The 26,677-nt window shown below is 45.3% G+C and overlaps 1 protein-coding gene across 1 annotated transcript; it reads left to right on the forward strand.

Moving 5' to 3' along the window:
• The first annotated feature begins 221 nt into the window (after window positions 1-221).
• LOC129341749 (uncharacterized) lies at window positions 222-26,624 on the forward strand. The gene is made up of 7 exons (XM_054997113.1): window positions 222-500; window positions 8,301-8,531; window positions 9,815-10,187; window positions 12,963-13,102; window positions 16,092-16,325; window positions 21,137-21,476; window positions 26,144-26,624. The coding sequence occupies exons 1-7, from the start codon at window positions 443-445 to the stop codon at window positions 26,286-26,288; spliced, it is 1,521 nt and encodes a 506-aa protein (XP_054853088.1). The 5' UTR covers window positions 222-442; the 3' UTR covers window positions 26,289-26,624.
• The last annotated feature ends 53 nt before the right edge of the window (window positions 26,625-26,677 follow it).

Below are 26,677 nucleotides of genomic sequence, written 5' to 3' on the forward strand. Positions count from 1 at the left end.
CTCCCAAAATCCACCCAGAGTTGGAAAATCTATTTGAAGAGTATCTGTTAATTGTCAGAGTTGAGAGAAAAATGTTTACCCTTTGAGTCAACAGTTGCATCACAGCAGTTAAATGTTCCACATTTCTGAGAAGTCCAAAAAACGCCCTTGTTTGTTTTTCTACTTACAGATCCAACCCGCTGTAAATCCAACTGAAGATTTCGTTCAGCACACAAGCACTGTGTGAAATGTTTAGCTCCACCTGCAGGTCAAAAGGGCAGAAGTAAGTTCAGAGAGAGGACTTAAATAATCTCCTCTTTGACTGCATCTGCAGCCAAGAGCTTTTCACAGTTGCTTGATTTGTCAGGAAACTGCTTCAGCCTACATTTCTGGGGGAAAGATGTTCAGTGCTGCTGTCTAAATTGGCTTGTCCACTCAAGAGCCAAGGCCTCCCCTGAATACGATGAGGAGGCTTCATGAGGGCTTGCTCCTTCTGTTGTCCATGTGTGGAATCACCTCAGGTAAGCACAACTGACCTTTATGCAAAAACTAGGGTTGCCAGAAGGATTCAACAAAAATACTGGACACAACTGATAAAAAATTGTCAGACCTCTCCCCCACCCCCAGTTGTATGATATGGGAAATTTACAGACAACAATCTATATTACATTACAATTGAAACATAGAGCTGGAAGGATTGCCAAGGGTCATCTAGTCCAACTGCTTGCACAATACAGGAGATTCACAGCTACCCCCCTCATCCTCCCCTCAGTGATTCCTGCTCTATGCCCAGAGGAAGGCAAAAAACTCTCCTGGACCCCTGGCCAACCTGGCCTGGAAGAAAATTCCTTCCTTACTCCAAAGTGGCAATCGGAATTATCCTGAACATATAAAAAAGAGCCACGAGAGCTTAGCACCAGCTAATCCCTTCATGCCCTTCCTCTCCCAATCTGTGTATATTCATATGGAGTCATAGAATCATCATTGCTGTCAGGTGGCCATCTAGCCTCTTCTTAAATGCCTCCAAGGAAGGAGAGCCCACCAGCTTCCAAGGAAGCCTGTTCCACTGAGGAATTGCTCCAACTGTCAGGAAGTTCTTCCTTTTAAAAAAAAAAATCAATATCTTTATTTAAAAAAATTATAACAATAAACTATTAAACTATATACAATCATGAATTTGCAGTCATACAAGAAGTTAATACTAAAATCCGTTAATAAATACATATATCAAAATTAATAACCACATAACATGTCATAATAAGTAACAATTGAGTGCATTTTAAAGCAGTTTAGAGGGTTATATCTGAGCATATATCTGAACAAATATAAGGAGAAAGTACTTGTAAATTCTAACATATTAAATTGACAGATTACTTATATATTTGCATGTGTATGAAAGAGTTTAAGACCAGGTAAGGAACTATTATTTTCGAGGTATTCAAAGAAAGGAAACCATTTCTCAATAAAGTTGGTTGCTCTTGGAAAATTTTCTACTTGGTAAATTTTATCATATAACGTTTCTGATATATAATGTTCCCAGATTTTTTTGTGCCAGTTATCAATTGAGGGTGTAGACTTAGATTTCCAAAAGGTAACTATTGCGCTCTTTGCAGCTACTAGTAGGGTGGCTATTAGGTCTTATTGTTGAAATTTGGTCTTGGTATTTGTCCCATTGGTCCAATAGAATAATTTCTGGCATCAGGGGGAAGGAAGTTCTTTCTAATATTTAGCTGAAAACTCTTTTACTTTAATATTAACCTGTATTCATATTAATATTAACCTGATGTTTCTGTTACTCCTCTGGGGCAACAGAAAACAATTCTGCACCATCCTCTACGTGACAGCCCTTCAAATACTTGAAGAGAGCTATCATATCACCTCTCGCCTCCTGCCCAGGCTACACATACCCATCTCTTTCAACCTTTCCTTGTAGGACTTGGTCTCCAGATCCCTCACCATCTTTGTTGCCCTCTTTTGAACACGTTCCAGCTTGTCAATATCCTTCCTAAACTGTGGTGCCCAAAACTGAACACAATATTCCAGGTGAGGTCTAACCAGAGCAGAGTAAAGCAATACCATCACTTTGCATGATCAGGACACTATGCTTCTGTTGATACAGCCTAAAATTGTATTTACTTTTTTGCTGCTGCATCACACATGTTCACTGTATGATCTGCTAAGACCCTTACATCTTTCTCATATGTAGTACCGCTAAAAAGACGGCACACCCGGCTGCATGTGAAACATGCTTGGGCTGGGGGCCGCTTTTGCCTCACTGCATGGAGGGAGAGGCAGCCTTGCATTCCTGGGCATCCAGTCTTGGGAGGCAGGTCCTGGCCCTATAACGAGAGGCTCCACCTCCATAGGGCTCAGTCAGCTTTGAAAGCTCGGCCCACCCACCGCACCCTATGGCAGTACAGGATTAGCTGGTTGCTGGTCACCAGGGCTAGGTAGGAATTTTTTCTCCTTTTCCCAAATTGGCTCAGGGAAGAGGTGTTTTTCGCCTACCTCGTACTGTCTTGTAGGAGTGATATTTGGAGTGGTGTAACTGTAACCTTGGTCTCTGGCAGATTAGATTTGGGTAGACAGAGCGGGCCGGTGAGCACCCGGTGGCACCTCCCCATTGGTGGGGAATTGGGGTCTGGCAGGGATCGGCTGGCAGGCTTTACAGCAGCCAGTTGAGAGAGCAGACTGTCTGTGGGACCCCCTGTACAAGTCCTTCCCTCAGGCTCCATGGCTTGGGGTGCTTGGAGCTTTAATGGGGGAACCATTCGCCTGGCCAGCCAAGTTACAGCCATTCGCATGGATGGTTCGCATCTGGGGCAGGGGTGACTTGCCCAGACAGGTCAGGGAGGAGGTCCAGGGTGATCCCTCGGTCCTGACCTGTACTGCAAGTGATGCCCTTGCTGTTATTAAGTTTAATGTTGGTCAATAAATGGCCCAAATTTATACCCAAGCCTTGTGTCTGTCTCTTAATTCCGAATGGTGGGGCAAAAGTCTCATCATATAATTATACCTTTGACTTTTCCTACTTAAACACAGAACTTTACATTTAACTCTGTTGAAATTCATTTTGTTGGCTTTAGCTCAGTTTTTCAGCCTCCCAAAATCTTCCTGAATCTTGATTCTGGCTTCTACTTTATTTGCTACCCCTCCCAATTTAGTATCAGCTGCAGATTTAATTAGCACCCCCTCTGTTACTTCATCCAAGTCATTTATAAAGAGGTTGAACAACACAGAGCCCAAGACAGATCCCTGAGGCACTCTGCTTTTCTCTCCAAGAGAATGAGGAAACATTTACAAGCACTCTTTGGGTACGATGTCAACCAGTTACAAATCTACCTAACAGTAGTAGTATCTGAACCACATTTTACTAACTTGTCAACAAAAATATCATGTGGAACCTTATCAAAAGCCTTACCAAAATCAAGATAAACTATGTCCACAGCATTCCCCTGATCCAACCAAGTAGTAACTCTCTCAAAAGAGGAGATAACGTTAGTCTGAGATGACTTGTTTTTTAGGAATCCATGCTGGCTCTTAGTAATTACAGCTGTCTTTTCTAAATGCTCAAGGACTAATTGGTGATTTGTTCCAAAACTTTTCCAGGTGTGGATGTCAAGTTGGTAGTTACCTGGATCCCTCCTTTTCTCCTTCTTAAAGACGGGGACAATATTTGCCTGCCTCCAGTTTTCTGGTACCTTACCTGTTTTCTAAGAATTCTCAAAGATAATAGACAGAGGCTCCGCAATTACATCAGCAAGTTCCTGTAGTACCCCTCGATGCAATTCATCTGGCCCTGAGGATCTGATTTTCATTATTTAAACTATAAACTATAAACAAACAATAAACATAAGGGATAAGAAAAACACAATATTCTAAACAGAAGACACACTGACAATACATAAACAAGTTGGTGGTGCCTGTTGGTGGTCCCTGGCCCCAGGGAGGTCTGCTTAGCCTCGACCAGAGCCAGGGCCTTCTTGGTCTTGGCTGCCACCTGGTAGAACACTCTGTCTACTGAGACCATGGCCCAGCAAGACCTACTATCTTTTCGCCAGGCCTGTAAGACAGAGCTGTTCCACCAGGCACATGGCTGAGGTCTGAGCCACCACTGCCCTGAAACAACAAGGGGTGTATAAAATCTAACCTCCCTGTGAAGGCTTTCCACTATCCTGTTTTAGTTTGCAATGCTGACTGTATAATTAGAAATACGTTTTTATTTTAATGATGCTTTTAAATGTTTTATGGAAGTGGAATTCTATTGTATTTTAATGGGTTGTGATCCACCCTGAGCCCGTTTGTGGGGACGGCGGAATAGAAATGTGAAATAAATAAATATTGAAAGAGAAGACTGCTAAGTAGGAATTGAGCAGTTCTTTGTCACCGGTCAAAATTTCACTTTCCTCTCCCTGCAGCAGGACTATCACTTCCTTATTATTTGTTTTGTTCTGAACATAAGCAACGAACCCTTTTTTGTTGCGTTTAGCATCTCTCACTAGCCTAAGCTCATATTAAGCTTTAGCCTTTCTAACACTCTGTCTACAAGCACTGGCAATTTGTTTATAGATGCAGAGGAGTTAGCCGTGTTAGTCTGTGGTAGCAAAATCAAAAAGAGTCCAGTAGTATGATGGTTGTTGTGGGTTTTCCGGGCTGTATTGCCGTGGTCTTGGCATTGTAGTTCCTGACGTTTCGCCAGCAGCTGTGGCTGGCATCTTCAGAGGTGTAGCAGGTGCTACACCTCTGAAGATGCCAGCCACAGCTGCTGGCGAAACGTCAGGAACTACAATGCCAAGACCACAGCAATACAGCCCGGAAAACCCACAACAACCATCGTTCTCCGGCCGTGAAAGCCTTCGACAATACATCAGTCCAGTAGTACCTTTAAGACTAACCAATTTTATTGTAGCATAAGCTTTCGAGAATCAAGTTCTCTTCGTCAGATGCCTGATACAGAGACTGGTCAAATACAGAAGAGCAGGAGAGAGAAGAGGCAATTAGGGGGAGGAAGGGGGAGGGTGCAATCAAAACATTCCTTTGCTAGTATATGTAAACATCTCCTTTTAGTGTGTGTATCAGTTGGCTTCAAAGGAGTTTGCCCTGTTAGTTTGTAGCAGCCAAACAGCTAGACCATCCAATGCAGTATGAGCCTTCGATAACCACAGCTCTCCCTGCCAGATGCATCTGACAAAGAGAACTGTGGTTCCCGAAAGCCCACGCCAGATGCCACTGAGCTCCCCCAGACCCCACCTCTGTAAAGGAAATCTGTTACCTGTGGTAATGTGATAACCATTCATAGTCCCTATTCAGTCCCAGCTTAACAGAGTCAAATTTGCATATGAATTCCAGTTCAGCAGCCTCCCGTTGGATTTTGTTTTTGAAAGGTTTCTGTTGAACTACAGCGACCTTTAAGTCTTTGATGGAATGTCCTGGTAGATTGAAGTGTTCTCCCACTGGTTTCTGGACGTTTCCATTTCTAATGTCAGATTTGTGTCCATTTATTCTTTTGCGTAGAGGTTAGCTGGTTTGTCCAATGTACAGAGCAGAAGGACATTGTTGGCACATGAGGGCATATACAGTGCCGGTGCCAGAGGTTTTGGCGCCCGCGGCGGCGTGTGCGCGCGGGCGCGCCACGGACTGCGTGATGACGTCATTGCAGACGTCATCACGCGCCGCAGGGGGGCTGGGCGGCGTGTGGAGGACCGCCGAGCGCAGAAGCTGCGAGCTGCTGCTGGAGCGGCGCGCGGAGGCTGCTCCGTACGCCGCCCCAGCAGCAGCTCACGGCTTCTACGCCCAGCTGGGGCGGAGGAGTGCACAGCAGAGCTGGGGTGGCTGGCTGCAGCAGTAGCTGCAGCCAGCCAGCCAGCCCCGTGCTGCCGCCGCCACATGCCCCAGCCGAGCGCAGAAGCTGCGAGCCGGGGCTGGGGCGGCGCACGGAGGCTGCTCCGTGCGCCACCCCAGCAGCAGCTCACGGCTTCTGCGCCCGGCTGGGGCGGAGGAGCACGCAACGGAGCCAGCCAGCCCCGTGCTGCCGCCGCCACATGCCCCAGCCGAGCGCAGAAGCTGCGAGCCGGGGCTGGGGCGGCGCACGGAGGCTGCTCCGTGCGCCACCCCAGCAGCAGCTCACGGCTTCTGCGCCCGGCTGGGGCGGAGGAGCACGCAACGGAGCCAGCCAGCCCCGTGCTTCCACCGCCGCCGCCCCCACACGCCCCAGCCGGGAGCAGAAGCTGCGAGCCGCTGCTGGGGCGGTGCGTGGAGGCTGCGCCCGGCTGGGAAGTGTGGCGGCGGCAGCGGGGCTCAAGCGGCGCACAGAGGCTGAGCCCGGCTGGGGTGTGTGGCAGCGCTCGTGGCAGCAAGGGGCTGGCTGACTGGCTGCAGCAGTAGCTGCAGCCAAGTCATGCCAGCTTCGCTGCGCGCATCTCCACCCCCCAACACCCCTTCCAGCGCCCCTCCAGTGCCCGCGCGCCCGAGGCCACCGCCTACCTGGCCTCCATGGGCGCGCCGGCCCTGGGCATATATCAGATTGGAGGATGAGCAGCTGTAAGAGCCAGAGACAGTGTAGTTGATGCCATTGGGTCCTGTAATTGATTTGTTTATATTCATCCTTGATTATACAGCCCTCCTTCCGTTTCTTAAATGTGTCTTTTAAAATTTTCAGATCTTTAGAAAGCTGTTTATGGAGCCACCCTGGCTTCTTTAGGTTCCTCTCATTTTCCTTCTCATTGGAATCGTTTGTGAGGGTGCCTTCAACATCTTGCTTTTAAGAATCTTCAACTCCCTTTACCTTCAATGTTTCTGACCATAGGATTCTACCCAGCATAACTTTGAGCTTGCTAAAACTAGCTTTTCTAAAATCCAACCTATATGTCTATGTTCAGCTTTCCCTTACCTAAGATCTTAAATTCCAAAATTACATGGTCACTACCCAGGGTGCCCACTACTTCTACTTCATCAACCAGTTCTCCCCTGTTTGTGAGAATCATATCCAAGATTGCAGACCCCTTGTTTCCTTCTCTACCTTCTGGATAATGAAATCGTCAGCAAGATAAGTCAGGAATTTATTAGATCTTACATTTTTAGCAGAGTTTGACTTCCAACAGGGTAATTGAAATCTCCCATGACCACTATGTCTCATTTCTTTGAAAATTTTGTAATCTGGTCTAGGAGAGTATCATCCAATTCTTCTACCTGGCTTGGTGGTCTATAGTAGACCCCCACCATAATTTCACTATTATTTCTCCTTTTATTTTTATCCAGAAGTTCTCAACTAACTTCCATGCTTAGATTCATGTATTTCCTCACAAGTATACACAAGAATATATCCTTGATGTGTAACGATACTCTACCTCCTTTCTTTACTCATCTGTTCCTTTTAAACAAGCTGTACCCTTCAATCCTAATCTTCTAATTGTGCATCTTATCCCACCAAGTTTCAGTAATGCCTGTTAGGGCATAGACCCCTTCCTATATTAAGATTTCAAATTCCTCTTGCTTGTTTCCCATATTCACAGTAGTGTAGAGACATCAGATTTATGTCCTCCAAGTGTTTCATATTTGTCCTTACTGCAAATTAATGGATACCTGCATATGTGCCCATTCCCTTTCATCATTAGTGCTCTTATTCACAAGTAATTGGTATCATACTTGTTTTTGGTTTTTTCTTCCTACCCACAGGATTTAGTTTAAAGTCCTCCTTATCAGATTTGTGAGGCTCCTGCCAAACACATTTTTCCCATCCTCATGAGGTTCATGCAACCATCTCCCAACAGAAGCACTTCATCCCAAAAGCATAGTCCATGGTCCAGGAAATCAAACCTTTCCTAATGACACCATCAGCATAGCAAGTTGTTTATTTCCAGTATTCTTCTCTCTCTTCCTAAGCCACGGCCCTCAACAGTAAGAAGTGAAAAAATCACAACCTCTGCTCCCAGGTCCTTCAGCTTTTTACCCAGAGTCTCATATCTTTTTAACATGTTTCAGGTTGTGCTGGGAAGTATAATTTGTTCCCACATGAATGAACAAGAAAGGATAATCTGTGAGCTTGATGAATCTTTTTCTTGTAAGCAAAATAATGTGTATGTGGAGAGAAATGGCAAGCTTCATGAAGGGTAATATATAAATCAAACGTTGTTGTTGTTGTTATCAGACAATGAAGAAAAATGCAAGGAATAGGAAATACAAGGGGACAATACATAGCCAGCTGTGGTGCTTCAGTGGAGTGGTGGCCTTCATGTGCCAGCATCAACTCAGTCCTTTCCCTCATTTCTGGAGTTTTCCCATTTGCTCATAAATTGATATTTTCCCTTCCATTTCCCCCCCAGCTCTGACGTGTACTGAAGTGCCAGGAACACTGACACAGATAGATGCCAGCAATGGACAGGTCTTTGGTGTGAACAACAGTACAGGAGGTATTTATACCTTGTATGGAAACACATGGACCCAGTTACCAGGCGCATTGTCCCACGTCACAGTCGGTCTTTATGGCATCTGGGGTGTGAAGTCGGATCACAGCATCTATAGACTGGTAGATGGCAACTGGAGGCAGATGTCAGGTATTTTTAAAAAACTTGTGTTGAGGTCTGCATGTGTGTGTGCATGCATGAAAGGAAGAGAAATAAAGGCAGAGATGGATGCAGAAGGAATTTGTTCTAAAGTCGACACAGTCATCCATATAAGTCATGCACATGCCTCTGCCTCAGTGAGAAGTTAGGTGAGAAGAACCACATGCCTGCATTTTTCTTGTAAGCAAAATAATCTATATTTGGGGGGAATTGGCAAGCTTGAGAGGAAATGTAAACCTTTCCCCTGTTTATACTTCATTGAAAATATTCCTCCATCGTGCCCCATTTTATTGAGAATAATTTTATTGAGAATCGCTCCTCCATTATTTCTGCAAGCTGGGCTTTTGACCTGGAAGTAAGCCTGGCTTAAAGACAAATGCAAGAGCGTTTTCTGGTTGTACAATCTGTCGGTATATTAGATTTCCTGTGTGCTTCCCACCTAGGGTTGCCAGGGCCCCTTACCCTCTCGACGGGAGGAGGGGAACCTGGAACTTACCAGAAAGCCCATTGGGCATGAAGACATCACTTCCAGAAGTGACATCATTGTGCCCAGCAGCAAGCTGTAAAGCACGGGAGCATGCCTACTGCCGGGCACAATGATGTTACTTCTGGAAGTGACATCATTGCACCCAGCGAGAGCACACCTGCTGCGTGCTGGACCAGGAGGTTTTTTACCTCCTGGGCCTGTCCCCAGGCCTTTCCCCCCTGTTTGCCAGGTGAGTGGTGGCAGGGGGCAGAGGCTGGGAGCAGTGGATCCCCTGCCCCCATCGGACCTAGCAGCCCTATCCCCACTCACCCCATGTAGGTGAAATCAGTTTATATAATTGGCTGGATACACAGTTATACACACCAGGTTTAGATAACATGGGGTTAAAACATCAAAACCTAAATATACCAGTTATTTTAATCCCTGTTTGATTTCTTCCTATTATAGAATTTGGTTATATCTTCGTTGGAGAACTGAACAGGCAAATATTCAATATAGCAAAATTCATAGTTTCAGGTTAAAAAATTGAAATCATGATCTGTCCAAAATGAGGGAAAAGATTGCATATAAATACAATAACTAACTAAATAAATTTGTACACATCAGCTATCAAATATAATGTTCTAGTGAAAACAAATATCAAAGGGTGTCAAATGGATTGTCTGGATAATATTTGTTATTAGATTATTTATGGGGGAGAAACATATGCTGGGAGAAAACAATTCAGCTGTATTTTGCTGGTTTCAAGTCACATCCTGTAGATTTAAACCTTTCTGCTCTTTTTCAGGTGTAAAGTCCTCAAGTTATCATCAAGATAGGCTGAAACAAATTGATGCAGGTGGCAGTCACTCTGTCGTTGGAGTCACCACATATAATGACGTCTATTGCCTGGAGAAGTCATTAGCCATTGCTGCTGATGGCAACTCATTACTGACCTGGATCTCCTTTGAAGGAAAATACAAATACTACTCCTGTGGGCCACTGGGTTGTTGGGGAGTTAAATCAGATGACAAGGTCTTTTTCCAGGAGTATTCCACCTCATATTCCTCCTGTGGTATATCACGTTCGCATATCAAGGTACCTGGTGCACTTTCCATGATTGAAGTTGGGACGGAAGGAGATGTGTATGGAGTGAACAGGGATGGATATATTTATCGCAGGTAAAGAATGGAATAGACAGAGACTGGGAAAGGCTTTTCTCTCCATAAAACTGAGCAACTTCCACATGAAGCTGTGATACTAATACTAGTTTAACTAGCTGTGACATCAGTGGAGCCATCAGTTTAAATGTTGGTCTTCTTTTTGTATGATGCATGAGGTGGGAGTTGAATTTAGGAGCAAAAAGGATAAGTGAAGAATGCTGAATCTTGGCTCACTCTTGGTACTATTCTCCTGGCCAGGATCACAGAAATCAGCCTTGGGATGACTGGCTAGCTGCAGGAGATAACCATCTGGTAGTGGTTGGAAACATTCAGTTCTGCTCATTTGCCCAACAATTTGCTCTTAAAATGAAACTCCTTGCTCTCTATCTCATTTCCCTTCATACTTGGATAGGTATCGCTCCATATTTAAAGACCCAGGTCTGCCACCTTCATGTCAATTTGTCCCCTAGGACTAAGCTACATAAGCCCAGAGAAATCTGAAGCAGGACCTCCCCACATAGAGTTGCCAACTAACTCTTGAGAAATTCTGGAGATTTGAGGGGGTGAAGCCTGGAGAGGGCGGGAGGGGTCTCAGCAGGCTATATAATGCTTTTGGTTGCTATATAATGTTTGATTGCTTTTAAAAATCATGGATTTCTCTGCAACTGGTCTAGGTTTTTAGTAGCTAATGACTGAGAACCAAAAGAAGGGCTGGGAGTCGGGACATCTGTCTAATCCATTTTTTACAGAGCAGACCTATTTCCAGAGTTAAAGGCCCTCCTGAAAAATTTGGTTTTGCATAATTTGTAGAAAGCCAAGAGGGTGGGAGCTTTCCTAACTTCTTCAGGCAGGCCATTCCATAAGATGGGAGCCACCACAGAGAATGTGCATGTAGAGGCAGCTGGAGATTTTGCCCAACTGCAGGGCAGTTGTTGCAAGAGGATCATCAGAACGGGGGGGGGGGGGGCTGCCCTCCAGTGTGGCCTATGTGCATGGCGTTGTGCAGGATTGACTTCTGAAATGGGGGGAGGAGGGGGGTTGACAACACTCTTGTTTCCTCTTTCCCTCCGTGGGGTTGGCTCCCTTCCATCTCTCTGTTTTGTCATGTTCCTTCGCTCTCTTCAGCCTCTGTCCACTCCCATCTACTCCTCACTTGCCATCCTGAAGTATGCCCTTAAATAGCCCCTCTGGGGGCAGTTCCTGCCATTCCCTCCAGGCTTTGTCCTATCTGGGACAGTCTCGCCCCCTCCCTAGTGATGGCCAGGTGTGCCAGCCTCTTTCAGCTGGCCCCTGGCCCCTCCCCAGGCCTCCCTCACTACCCTATAAGGCAGGGCTAGCCAGCCCTCACCAATGGGTGTGACTGAGTCATTGGGCCTGCTCACCCTAGGTAACTTGGCCTGCTGCCATCTTCCCTGCAGCCTGGGTGTTCTCTGTTGGGGCCTCTGGCATTCCCGCGACCTGAGTGGTCTTCGTGGGGGTCATTGCTCCTGTGGCCCTGAGGTTGTTCCTGGGTGCTTGAGCCAGCAAGGGGGCTGTGCCTGCGGCGTGGGCTGTGTCCTCCAGCTTCACCAGTAGGTCACCGAGCCTCCGGGACACTCCCTGGCCTGCAGTGGGCTGTGCCACTGGGGCAGCCTGGCCAGCAGCCTCCTCGCCACTCCGCAACCCACCTGTGGGCCACATCGTTCCACCTCCTTGCCTGGTGGCTGTCATGCCATCCTCTGGCTCCCAGAACCCCTCAACAGTGCTGTAAGGTGGGTCTGGTGGGGATTGGGGGCTCAAGTCTGGGGATGCGGGCCTCTCCCTCTGGACAGTGTTATCTACAGAAGGCCCTGTTAAAAAGAGCAAAGCTGCTGTAGCAGAACATAGGGAGATATGAGGGACCAAGACCATGAATGGCTTTTTATGTGATAGCCAAAAATTGAATTGAGCCCTGTAACTGATGGGTAGCCAATAGCGTGACTGCAGAATGGGAGTGATATGCATGCTCTCCTTAGATCCTGATAATAACTGAGCTGCAGCATTCTGCACCAACTGCAATCTCCAAGTTGACTTTGAGAGGAGACATACATAGAGTACGTTATAGTGGTCTAGCCTAGATGTTCCTGTGACATGAATCTTGGTGGCCAGATTGGCTGTGTTAAGGTAGGGGGCCACCTTCCAGGCTAGTCTGAGTTGGGAGAAGGCTTTCTTTGCAGCTGCATTCACTTGCCTCTCTAGCAACAGTGCTGGCTGCTGTATAATCATTAGGCTGTTAACTGAGTCAGCCACGGTCAACTGAATCACTTCGAAGATGGGAAGCACAGGATCTTTGCTTTTCCAGCCAGCATCACTTCTGTCTGGCCTGGGTTCAATTTTGATTTGTTTCCTTTCAAACATTTGATCACAGATGTCAAACAAGGACTTGTCCTCTACTGCATGAGCAGGTGATTTGACATTAGCAATGTCATTTTTTTTGGCATTCTAATTTACACTTTATAACCAGCTAGTAATTAGCCACAGCCACCCATCTGTCTTATACCTGGATTTCTAATAGAAGCTCTAATGCCAGTTTTTGCCAAGCTCTCATAAAGTCCTGGTTACAATTGTCGTTGGCACATGAGCTAACAAGGTGTTTACTTCAAGTCATAGAAGGCTTTGTCTCAGTTTGCTCATGGAACTTATCTCTAGCAGGTTTTTTAAAAACTTTGTTGTCTATAATACTTGCACATATTTAGGACAATTCAAAAATTTCATTCCACAAATACAAAGCAGAGATATTAATCCTTAGAATATTCTAGATACATGTTTTTGCAGGGCTGGAATCACTGCTGCCAATCCCACTGGAACCGCATGGGTACATCTGAGCAATGACCTTGGACGGATCAAACACGTATCCTATGACCTGGGCCTGCTGTGGGTTTTGACTACAGAAGGAAAGATTTTTAACTGCAAAGGTTGAGTCTGACGTTCATAGTTCCTCTGCTGGCAGCTCTTATTTTGTTTATCATAGCCAATAGCATCAAGCATTAAAAGTGATCTAGTAATTCAGGCAAATGCTTTCTCCATGTCATCCCCTCTCTTTCAATTGCTGTATTTTCTATAATGCAATCCCTTTCCTTGCATTGAGACGTCTCTTTTAAATAGAGGAACATATCTGAGACAGTTTGATGTTATTTCCCAGCCCTTATCCCTTTCAGAAACTAACTAAAAACGGTGATGGTAGAAAGTGCCTTCTAGTCATAGTTGATTTATGGCAACCCGCTGCTGGAGCTTTGCCTGCCTCTGCAATCCTGGTCTTTGTTGGAGGTCTCCCATCCAATTACTAACTAAGGCCAACCCTGCTTAGCTTTGGAGATAATACACTATTAAATGCTTAGCTTCTGAGATCAGATGAGATCAGCCTTGCCTGGGCTATCCAGGTCAGGGGACCAAAAATTACTGACACTTTATAGACTTATTTTGCATTGAGATTTGTATATTTTAAAAACTCATTAAGATTGGTCATTTATGACTCTAGGGTGAGCTAAATGGCTTCATTGCAGTTGGAGTCTTTCATAACATGAAAATAGGTCTCTTTCTAAGTCGGGTTATCAACCCCAAGGCAGGGCTTAGAGTTCTTCCAGAACTACAACTGATCAGACTGCAAAGAGCCGTTCCCCTGGGGAAACAGCAGCTTTGGAAAGTGGCAAAAGTGAAGTCCTAGACTGAAGTCACATCCTTGCTGAGCTCCCTGCTCTTCCCAAACTCCATTCTCCTTGGAAATCTCCAGGAATTTCCAAAGCTGAATTTGGCAACCCTATTTCTAAGAGGGAGGGAAAGGATTGCTGAGGTTTAAAGACTTGCTGTTTGTAATATTCATGATGCAATCTCACAAAATTAGTGCATTTTAAAAGCATTGAGTATAGCTACTGTTTAATATCTTATAATCATAGGAATGTCTTCAATACTGGTCAAATAGCCCCACATTTTGATGAACAAGATTTTAAATAATTGTGTGAAGCTTGAAACATGCAAGGAATGGTGGCAGCCACTTTCCTGGATGGCGCCGCCATATACAGTTTGTCCTACAACTGGTGCTTAAAGGAAGTCAGCCTGGGTGTCAAGAATATCTGGAAGTCCTGTCTTCTGACCTGAAATTCCCAGCCCACAATTCTTGATGTCTCCAGTCTCTGACTATTCAATGGTGAGGCTGAATAGCCTCGAAAGCTGTACTTTTAACAGGTTAAGAGGTATTCAGATGAACATCATGACACAATGGCCGTTTCCACACGTCTTACCTGCCTGTGGCACACTGTGCGAAAGACCCAAAAGACAGCATCTTCTTGCTTTGCACAAAATCGCGCAAAACTCCCAGATAACAGCATCTTCCTGGTGTGATTTCGCGCGAGAAGATGCTGACTTCTGGGTCTTTCGTGCAATGTTCCGCAGGCAGGTATGACGTGTGGAAATGGCCAGTATTTTAGCTTGCAAACTCAGCTCCCAAATTAAGTTTGCAGCGCAGATTCACATCCTGAAGGACAGTTTCCCACTTGGTCATATTGCTTAGGTCAGAGAACTCTTCACATGCATCCAGGGCTTTTTTTCAGGGGGAACGTGGGGGAACAGAGTTCCGGAACCTCTTGAAAATGGTCACATGGCCGGTGGCCCCTCCCCCTGGTCTCCAGACAGAGGGGAGCTCCAGCAGCATAGAGGGCAATCTAAACTCCCCTCTGTCTGGAGATCGGGGGCAGGGCCACCAGCCATGTGACCATTTTCTCCGAGGGCAACCCACTGAGTTCCACCACCTCTTTCCCCAGAAAAAAGCCCTGCATGCATCCCTACGGCCTGTAGAGGAGTTCCCCAACTTGGATTCACAACACTGGCAATCACTGGTATGGGCATGGAAAGGTATTACATGGTGGGGAGGAGTCCCATACCAAGTAATGATTCAGACTGAAGTTGCAGGTCTGGAAAGAGCTCTGAAGTTTGTTGAAGCCTCCAAGGTGCATCAAGATATAAAGAATATGAAAGGTGTAGACCAAATCAAGTCAACTGACATGTTTGTATGATACAGCCCTTTTTGCAGCTGTTTGCATTTTATCTAACCTTTTGAACCAACATGAGTACCGACTTTTAAAAGTAAACATGTTTTTATCACTGGCCGTCTCCCATGTCTTAAAATAGCACCCCGCTCACAGACTGCTGGCGGCTTTTTCCCACGATTTCTGACACACCATTTCCAAAACGGAGGCAAGCAGTTATGATTCTGTTTTCATGGCACCATCTGCCACAAGGAAAAGAATGAGGAAAAACCATATGACACAATATAGCTATCATTATATATTACAATACCAGTCTCAAGGCAAATATTAGTATTATTTTATGCAACCTAGCTGGGGAGGGGAATTGTTGGGAACACAGCTATCATCTGATTAAGATCTAGGCAGCTTCTGTTTCCCTTCCTGAGACGGATATTTAATTTTGGGTATGGCCAGAGGCAGGAGTCTTCTACTGTGAGCCAAAGAGCAAGGCTCTGGACCCTTTGACCTTAGTCCATGGCTCACAGCCTGTGGTCATGAGCAAAGCAGCCCAGTGGATCTAGGACCAGTTCAGGATGTGCTGTTCTGTACTCTGGTTTTTTCATACCTTTTTGTATATTGTAAACTGCTTTGGGTTCTCATTGGGGAAGGGGAGACATAAATAGACCTCCAATACAGCAAAAAGGCTCCCAAATTGCTATGTAATGGCTGAAGCTAAGTATCTAAACTCCTGCAATATGTTATATGATGACCCTTGAGGTGCATTCCATGACCTAGAATAGAAAAGAGCAAGAGCTGCATGAGTGTCAGTTACTCACAGGAGTGGCATGGATTTTTCTACCCACCCCAACCCAATCTTCCTCCTCCTTGTGATATATTTACATTTGCTGATGAGTGTACAAATATGACATTTTTTTTGTTCTAGTTTCAGCTTTGGATTGTGAACAGGTGCCCAGAGCATTGACACAAATCGATGCCAGCAATGGACAGCCCTTTGGTGTGGACAGTGCAGGCAATATTTATACGGAGTATGGAAACACATGGACTCTGTTGTCAGGGGCAATGACCCATGTCACAACCGGTCCTTCTGGCATCTGGGGTGTGAACTCAAACCATGCCATCTACAAGTTTATAGGAGGCAACTGGACACTGGTTTCAGGTATTGTGAGACAGCTGCTCCATGGTTGTATGGATTGTAAGAGAGAAACAAGGGAGAGGGGCATTGTCATAGAAACCCCTCAACTACAATAGGCCTCAAGTGCCCTCGAGAGAGTCTGGGATCTTGGACTCCTGGGGTGTACCTTAGAATCACTCATTCGTTTCCATTCCACATTGGACCACCTTGCCATATTTAATCCTTAGACAAAGCACAAACTGGTCTAAATGGGACCCCCTATTTGTCATGGTAGTTCAGAGCTACTTGGTGGGGGACCATCATTTTAATAATTTTCTAATTGCTAATAGCCTCAGAGATAAGGCTTTACGTTGGATCTGCTAAACCAGCTGGTCAGTCTGACAGGAGGCTGGCTTAGGTCAGATTCCATTGCCCATAAATATCTGGGAGTTCTGGATCTTTCCTTGTCTCCATCAGAACATCATGAAATCTGGTGACCACAGGATGGTAGGTAACAGTTAAGGACATCATCTTGTTACTGCAAAAAACCCTGCACATATTCTGAGGAATGTACTACACCTAGATAATGTGCAATTTAGTTGAATTAGTTCAATTTATTGCTTTTATTTGAAATTTTGTGTGCAATGTTATTGTGTGGTCTTCCCTATTTTTGTATTTGGCCACTTTTTTCAACACTTTTTCAAATTCATTTACCCTTTTCCCTTTTTTCCTATAACAAACGGGTTTTTAAAATAAATATATATATATATATATATATATATATATATATATATATATATATATATATATATATATATATATAAATAAATAAATTTCATATATTCTATTTTTGTCAGCTCTCCCTTTTTTTAAATATTTTTTATTTTTATTTAACTACATTAACTAACAATACAAAGGGAAGAAAGGGAACAAGGGGAGGAAGGAAAAAAAAAACACAACAACTACAACATGCAACAGCTATGCTACACAAAATGTTTTCCCTTCATACTGCCATTATTGAAAAGTTAAAGCTTTATGTTATATTGATGGAGTGGTTGACCTTACTAAATGCAAATTACAATTTAAATTCAAATTAAATTTTTCTTCCCCTCCTGGGTCCCGGACGCAATTCTCTCTGAGCAGCTGCAGCCGCAGTGCTCATTTCCTCCCCCCCCCCCCTCAGACTTCTCCTTTTCGTCTTGCTTGGTGCACTGAAATTCCGGATTTTTATCCTCAAAATCCCTTAGTTGATCTTCTGATAATAACTTGAAAGCTTGATCTTTGTGACTGAACCAGATTCCTTCCGGAAATAACCATTTGTACTTTATTCCACGTTCTCTCAGAAGAGCTGCGAACTTTTTATACTTAAAACGTCTTTTCCGAACTAGAAATGGGACGTCTTTCAATATCTTAACTTTATTACCCCAAAAGTCCAAATCCGCATTATATGAATTATATAGGATAGTGTCCCGGATCCTCTTAGATGAAAAATCAATGATGATCTCGCGAGGCAACTGACGCTTCATTGCATATTTTGAAGTAGCCCGACGGACTTCCAAAATGGCGCTTTTTACTTCTTCTTTAGTTGCCCTCGCGGGTGTCGCCAATAGTTCCGAGACCAGACCCCGTAAATCCTCATTTTCCTCCTCTTTCACATTCTGGAGGCGCAAAATTGTCTATGTTCTTTCCACTTGTAGCCCGATCAGCTGATTCTCCACCAGTTTAAGCTCTTTATTCGTAGCCTTCACGAGTGACGCACTTTCCCGAGCAGACTTCTCTCCCCCCCCCCCGCTGCTTCCTTAATGGTTTTCACTTCGCTCTCAATTAAGCCCACCCTTTGATCTGTTTCATTCAGCTTGTCAACAAAGGGTTTTATAGCTTCACCAACCGCCCTCCGCACTACCTCCTCCAACGACTCTCCCTTTAGGGCAGCCGAAACTGACTTGCCCAGGGCAGGACTTTGTTTTTTTGTTGCCATTTTAGGGGGGGGGGGAACCGCCAGCCGGATTCTGAAACTCAGCAAAGGGGAAGAACGAGCCTTCTTAGCTTCAGATCCCACCACTCCTTCACGTACGCTTGTAGTAACAGAAGGGATTCGCTTACTTGCAGGCTCTCGCCTAGTTCTGCTCTTTGCCGTTTTCTATAGCCCGGCAGCACTCGAGGCACCGCGCACGTCTGCCGGCCTCCATAGGGACAAACGGGCAATTAACCCCCCACATTGATTCCGGGGGGCTCTTCCCGCAGCGTCCCGGACCCAGCCTCCCTCACTGGGAGTTTTGGGGGCTAATCTTCGCAGATCAGCCGCCCGGACAGGGTGCTCGGGCGCTTCCTCTCGAGCCCGCGAAGAGGAGCGTCCGACATGGCTGAGAAAACGAAACCGAATCTATTTTTGTCAGCTCTCCCCATGGCAAGCTCAGAGCGGAGTAACAACCAGGTTAAAAACATATAAAAACATACATAAAATGGTTCCCACAATGATAAAACTCATTTTATAAAACAATAAAACTCAAGTTGGAGGTCTGCAAAATATGCCCTGCCCCATTAACTATCAAGGGGCAGGAGGTGGAGAGAGCAACCAGTCTGATGGAAAGCTCAGAAGGGGTTACAATGCCACCCCTCCCCCCGGACAGGAGATTGGTGGAGAAGCACACCTACATCCCCAAATGAAGTTTTGGACTTCATTTGGTGCACAATGTTTCTCAGGAATATTTCTCTTAGGGCCAAGCTACAAGTGACGAATGACACTTGAACGGCAAGTGTATTTCTTCCTGTTCACTTGCGCTCCACCAATCCACTTGCCGTTCAAGTGTCATTCATCATTTGTAGCTTGGCCCTTAGTCTCTTGCCTACATGCCAGACTGCAGGAATGCTACATATTTTCCCATAAAGTATTCTCCAGGGTTATACTCATTTAATTCTTTATTGGTTTAGGACTGTGCTAGAAGGGAACTACTTAGTGGGCCAGTCTAGATGTTCTCAGGAGATTCCCGAGTAGTGACAGCCATTATCAGGTTCTCTCTAAGAAACTCTTCTCTAAGGGATTTCCCCCCGCCAGGAACGGTTCCTCTACTCCCTCCTTCTATCACTGCCATGCACAAAAAGGAACATTTTTTAGGATTTTTCACTATATGTTTTGTCCCCCCAAAGAACTTTTAAGGTGCCAGGAATAGTTCTCTATATTCAGCTTGGAACTCATTTTGAGCACCACAGTTTGGAGGGCCCTTGGCTAAGGGGAAATCAGTGGGATCACCAATAACTTTGTGCAGGAGTCCGTTTGAGCATATCAGAAATAAGCAAAAGCAGGAAAAAAGCTACACTGTTTCCTGTGTCTCACCATTCTTGCCCTGTTGGCATCTCATGGCAATCCTGGTGTACCAAACATTATCTTCCATCTTCATGCATTGATGATTTAGCTGGAAAGGGGAGAAAAGCCACCGTTGTGTTCAAACAGACATGTAAATTGTCCCACTGTCCACTAGGAGGCCCTGTGTTTTACAGCAGCCATTTCACAGTTACTAAACACCTGAAGAAACACCTTCTTCTCCACATTTGGAAATGGGAGTAATTTTCCCTTTAGCAATACATCCTGTGAAGGAATGAAACTTTTTGCCCCATAGTTGCCTTTGGGGAAAAATAAGTTTTGATCTGTTTCAGACAGAGTTCATAGGGTCAGCCTAGGAAAATGAAACCAACAGTCTCTTGAGGGTCAGAAAAATGAAACTTAAAGTTTTGGAAAATTGAAATGTGGGGATGCCCCTCAAGACCTGGGAGGAAATACCCCATCCAAACAAGAGGACCCAGAGGCCAAGAGATAAAATAAGGATGTCAGAGAATCCTAGAAGAGAAATGAGGAGAAATCTTTGCTGGAGAATTTGGTTGCTTCAAAAACGGAAGCATATTGAGCTAAAAAATATTGTTTTATTTTACAATCTGCCAGGATTAAGGGACAATCTGTATAGGTTTTGCTGGATGTGTTTGCCCTTGTAATTACTTTGGATGCTATCAGGTTTTTATATATAATTCTTTGTAACTTAAATTACAAGTCTCCCCCATCCTATAATTTTTTTTAGTAAAAAGGTAGCTTTGTAAGCACCTTTGTCTCTTTTTCCCACCCAGTGCTTACAGACATCCAGTGCCTACAGACATCCCATTTTCTCTTGCATTTGTCAGTTGGTTGAATCCTATGATATTTAGAAAAGGCTGTTGGAGGGGTTCAACCAAGAAAAAACACAGACTTCTGTCTGGTGTTGGCAATAAAGGTTACTAGAGTGGAGAATTTGCAAGGGAGCTACAGAAACTGCTTTGGTTTGTCTTCTCTCCCTCTCATGGCACAGAGTCCCACACAAACAAATCGATAAATGTATATTTGTAGAAGAACTTAACTGAATTCATGATCTCAAGCTGTAGATTCAGCAAAATTGGAAAGCGTTTCCCTGCTACTTCATTTTAAAACAATACCCATTGCAGATTTCTGTGAAATGTGTGCACCCATACAACTAGATGTATGATAGGAAGCTTTGTTAATCTTCATATATTGGCAGGTTTTCACCATGTGCAACAGATGGAAATTCCACCACCCAGCACAATTGAAAGACATACTGCTTACTGTATGTGCTCCAGTTTCCTGGTTGTATAATGAATCCGAGCCCCAGATCCAGATTATGTGCCCTGTTATTAAGGTCTCATAACCCCTGGTTGTATGGTTGCGAGAGCACATGATGAACCCAACCAAGGATTACTTGACATGGGCTGAAACAACCGTCTTTCAGTATGTCAGGCAAAATGTACTTATTTACCTAATCCTTAGTTTATACATTTCTGAGATAAATCTACTAGACCTTTCTGCTACTTTTCAGGTTTGCTCAAACAAATTGATGCAGGTGGAAGCCAGTTCATCGTTGGAGTCAACATGAATGATGACATCTATTGCCTACCCAAGTCATCAGCCATTGTTGCTGATAGTGGCTTAACACTGCCCTGGATCCACATTGAAGGAAAACTCAAATACTACTCCTGTGGGCCACTGGGTTGTTGGGGAGTTAACTCAGCTGACGCCATCTATTACCGGCATGGTGTCACCCCAGATTCCTGTGCCGGATCCAGGTGGCAGAATGTGCCTGGTGCATTTTCCATGATTGAAGTTGGGACAGAAGGAGACGTGTTTGGAGTGAACAGCAATGGAAATATTTTTCGCAGGTACATAATGGAATAGTCAGAAATTGGGAAAATCTTTCCACAAAACCAAGCATCTTTCACATGAAGCTGGGTTTCTAATACTAGTTTAACTAGATGTGACAGCAGCGGACCCATATTTAAATGTGGATCTTCCCTATATATGATGCATGGGTTGAGGGTTGAGTTTAGGAGCAAAAAGAGAGGATAAGGAATGCTGAATCTTAACAATTTTCCCACATAAAATAACACAGTCATGAAGGGCAAAGACATGGTGACTTGATAGATTTATACCTGAATATTCTTTGAGAGGGGAAATGCAACTGGGAGGGAGAAGAGATTTTGAGCAGAAAAACAGCAAAGTCAGAAAAAGATTCAGTAACTCTTCTGGTCCATTCTTCCTCCAGTTTGTAGTTTTAGTTATTTGCATTTTGTTACAAATAAATCAATGTAGGAAAGTTATCTACAACTAAGAGTAAAGTGTGGCTTTAGTCCACTCAACAACTGCATTTATATTCCGCTCTTCTATACAGATTAGTACCTCACCCAGAGTGTTGAACAATTTAGTGTTGTTATTCCCACAATGCAGCTGGGGAGCTGGGGCTGAGAGAAGTGGCTTACCCAAGGCCACCTACTGAGCTCAGGGCAGTAGTGGGATTTGAACTAGGGATGTGCGTTTCGGCATTCAGAATGCCGAAAGAATGCCGAAACAAAAGTGTTTCGGCTTCTTTCGGGGAATGCCGAAACGTTTCGGGGAATGCCGAAACGTTTCGGGTAGCCGAAAGAAAAAAGCCGAAACGTTTCGGGATTCTTTCGGCTTTCTTTCGGCTTTTCTATGGGAAAATGCCTCCGTCTTCCAGGACGCCTGGAGGAGGCATTTTCCCACCGAATAAGCCCAAAATTGGTGGGGACCTTCCTCTAACCCTTCTCTAACAACCACCCAAGTTTCAGACAGATTGGACTTTGGGGGGCCATGTTATGGCCCCCCAAAGCAGGTCCCCCCATCCTCCCATAAGAAAGCGAAGGAGCAGCATATTGTTAGCATGCTGCTGCTGATCTTTCTTCATTATTTCCTATGGGGAAAAAATGAAGAGGCAGGCTTCCTTTGCCAGGGGTGGCATTTTGCATGCAAAATGCCCCCCAGCCCTCAGGGGCCCTTCTCCCACCCCTCCTCCCACCCCCCACCAAGGCTCAGCCTGCTCCCACTTGGGGGGGGCCATTTCATGGCCTCCCCAAGTAGGTGCTCTAATCTCTACCACTGACAGCTGGGGGAGGCTTGTGTTGCCAGGGGTGGCATTTTGCATGCAAAATGCCCCCCAACCCTCTGGGGCCCTTCTCCCACCCCTCCTCCCACCCCCCACCAAGGCTCAGCCTGCTCCCACTTGGGGGGGGCATTTCATGGCCTCCCCAAGTAGGTGCTCTGCTCTCATCTCTACCACTGACAGCTGGGGGAGGCTTGTGTTGCCAGGGGTGGCATTTTGCATGCAAAATGCCCCCCAGCCCTCTGGGGCCCTTCTCCCACCCTTCCTCCCACCCCCCACCAAGGCTCAGACTGCTCCCACTTGGGGGGGGCATTTCATGGCCTCCCCAAGTAGGTCCTCTCAGCCCCTAAAGTCCACCCCTTACAGCCCCACACAAACCCAATTCCCCCCCAGCTGCCACACACAGACCCAAATCCCCACATTAGCCCCTCACAGACCCAAATCCACCCCCACCTGCCCCACACCCATAACCCCAGGAACAGGCTGGCAAAGGCCAGCCCTCTCCCTTTGTTCCCTATGCTGGGAACTTCTAAACTCTCTTTCCCTGGGCAATTCTGCACAGCCCAGGGGTGCCACAATGGTGGGCACACTTCTGAGTGCCAGCTGGTCCCTGTGAAAGAGCACCTGAACCACAGACACCCTCCCTCAAATTCCCCCACCACCTACAGAGATGGCTGGCCAGCCAGCCCCATTGTTCCCTATGATGGGAACCAACTGCACAACAAAGAATAAAACAAGAACAACACAAAATAAAGTTTTAAAAAAATTATTTTCTCCCTTCCAAAGTACAAGGAGGCAAAGCATTATGACACATTACACCAGCAGTCCCCCACACAGAAAAATTAAAACAAAACTCATTTAACATCAGAGAATCACAAAACACGATTCCTGTCAAAAACACTTTATTTCTTGAACAGCTTTAGGTTACACAGCAGGGGGGAACACCAAAGGGCATGGCAGCACTATCTTACACAAAAATAACACAACTCACTTAACATCAGAGAATCACAAAGCACAATTCCTGTCAAAAACACTTTATTTCTTGAACAGCTTTAGGCTACACAGCAGGGGGGGAACACCAAAGGGCACGGAAGCAGTATCTTACACAAAAATAACACAACTCACTTCACATTAAAGAATCACCCCAAAAAATTGCTGTCAAAAGCACTTTATTTCTGTAACTGCTTTAGGTTACACAGTAGGAAGGCACCACAGAGCAGGAAAGCAGTGTACTACACAAAAATAACACAACTCACTTCACATCAGAGAATCACACAAACACAATTGCTGTCAAAAACGGTGAAGTGGGTTGTATTATTTTTTGTAGTACATTGCTATCATGCCCTGTTGTGCCCTCCTACTGTGTAACCTAAAGCTGTTCAAGAAATAAAGTGTTTTTGCCAGGAATTGTGTTTTTGTGATTCTCTGATGTTAAGTGAGTTGTGTTATTTTTGTGTAAGATAGTGCTGCCATGCCCTTTGGTGTTCCCCCCTGCTGTGTAGCCTAAAGCTGTTCAAGAAATAAAGTGTTTTTGACAGGAATTGTGCTTTGTGATTCTCTGATGTTAAGTGAGTTGTGTTATTTTTGTGTAAGATAGTGCTGCCATGCCCTTTGGTGTTCCCCCCTGCTGTGTAACCTAAAGCTGTTCAAGAAATAAAGTGTTTTTGACAGGAATCATGCTTTGTGATTCTCTGATGTTAAGTGAGTTTTGTTTTAATTTTTCTGTGTGGGGGACTGCTGGTGTAATGTGTCATAATGCTTTGCCTTCTTGTACTTTGGAAGGGAGAAAATAATTTTTTTAAAACTTTATTTTGTGTTGTTCTTGTTTTATTCTTTGTTGTGCAGTTGGTTCCCATCATAGGGAACAATGGGGCTGGCTGGCCAGCCATCTCTGTAGGTGGTGGGGGAATTTGAGGGAGGGTGTCTGTGGTTCAGGTGCTCTTTCACAGGGACCAGCTGGCACTCAGAAGTGTGCCCACCATTGTGGCACCCCTGGGCTGTGCAGAATTGCCCAGGGAAAGAGAGTTTAGAAGTTCCCAGCATAGGGAACAAAGGGAGAGGGCTGGCCTTTGCCAGCCTGTTCCTGGGGTTATGGGTGTGGGGCAGGTGGGGGTGGATTTGGGTCTGTGAGGGGCTAATGTGGGGATTTGGGTCTGTGTGTGGCAGCTGGGGGGGAATTGGGTTTGTGTGGGGCTGTAAGGGGTGGACTTTAGGGGCTGAGAGGACCTACTTGGGGAGGCCATGAAATGCCCCCCCAAGTGGGAGCAGTCTGAGCCTTGGTGGGGGGTGGGAGGAAGGGTGGGAGAAGGGCCCCAGAGGGCTGGGGGGCATTTTGCATGCAAAATGCCACCCCTGGCAACACAAGCCTCCCCCAGCTGTCAGTGGTAGAGATGAGAGCAGAGCACCTACTTGGGGAGGCCATGAAATGCCCCCCCCAAGTGGGAGCAGGCTGAGCCTTGGTGGGGGGTGGGAGGAGGGGTGGGAGAAGGGCCCCAGAGGGTTGGGGGGCATTTTGCATGCAAAATGCCACCCCTGGCAACACAAGCCTCCCCCAGCTGTCAGTGGTAGAGATTAGAGCACCTACTTGGGGAGGCCATGAAATGGCCCCCCCAAGTGGGAGCAGGCTGAGCCTTGGTGGGGGGTGGGAGGAGGGGTGGGAGAAGGGCCCCTGAGGGCTGGGGGGCATTTTGCATGCAAAATGCCACCCCTGGCAAAGGAAGCCTGCCTCTTCATTTTTCCCCATAGGAAATAATGAAGAAAGATCAGCAGCAGCATGCTAACAATATGCTGCTCCTTTGCTTTCTTATGGGGAGGATGGGGGGACCTGCTTTGGGGGGCCATAACATGGCCCCCCAAAGTCCAATCTGTCTGAAACTTGGGTGGTTGTTAGAGAAGGGTTAGAGGAAGGTCCCCACCAATTTTGGGCTTATTTGGTGGGAAAATGCCTCCTCCAGGCGTCCTGAAAGACGGAGGCATTTTCCCAACAAAAAAACCCGAAAGAATCCCGAAAGAATGCCGAAATAATGCCGAATCCCGAATCCCGAAAGAGATTCTTGTTTCGGCTTTCGGCTAATGACGGTAGAGAATCTTGTTTCGGGTAATCCCGAAACAAGAAAGCCGAAAGTTTTTTCCTTGCACACCCCTAATTTGAACCAGTAGCATGCTAATTCACAGCCAAACCACTTAACCACTGTGCTACAGCAGCTCTCAAAATGCATGTCTCAAGGAGCTGCTTCAGATACTCAGCCATGTTTGTATAACTTTTGCATCAGATTTGCACCTCTAGCAATTTTTCTTTTCTGCTGGCTTCTGTATTTGTGTCCTTAGCCAATAAGTAAGGTAACACTGATTTAGACCTATTCCTCAAATTAAGCTCAAGGATGCTCATAGAGGTAATTGAACAGCTATCTTATTACCCTTTTCTTTCAGGAAAGGAATCACCAAAAGCAATCCCATCGGAACTTATTGGGCACAAGTAGAAAAAAAGCTTGGAAAGGCCAAACACGTGTCCTATGACCTGGACCAGCTATGGGTTGTCACTTACGAAGGGAACGTCTTCAAATGCAAAGTGTGAACGTTGCTGTCTGTTCAATGTTATTGGTTACACAACAGGAAGATGTGTTGAGAATGATATCAAGAATTTAAAATAGCAGCAAAGAGATTCTGCCAATATTTTCTCTCACTCTTCCCTCTTTCGCTAAAACTGTCCCCTTCCCTGCTTTTTAATATGGAGTTTTAAACTAATTTTAAATTAATTATCTTGATTCTTTGGTGATGAAAATTTATCTTCCTTCATATCTGAAAAGATGTTAATTTTTAAGGAGCAAGCCCAGGTTTGTTTCAAATGTACCCCACTCTACTGGTGATGAAGCAACTGGCACTTCTGAATGCCACTTTTATGACAACTGCATTTGTAATTATTGTTTTTATTCACACCTTGCATTAAATATATACTTTAAAAAT

This window comes from Eublepharis macularius, chromosome 13 (assembly GCF_028583425.1).
Source record: "Eublepharis macularius isolate TG4126 chromosome 13, MPM_Emac_v1.0, whole genome shotgun sequence".
NCBI classification, from domain to species: Eukaryota; Metazoa; Chordata; class Lepidosauria; order Squamata; family Eublepharidae; genus Eublepharis; species Eublepharis macularius.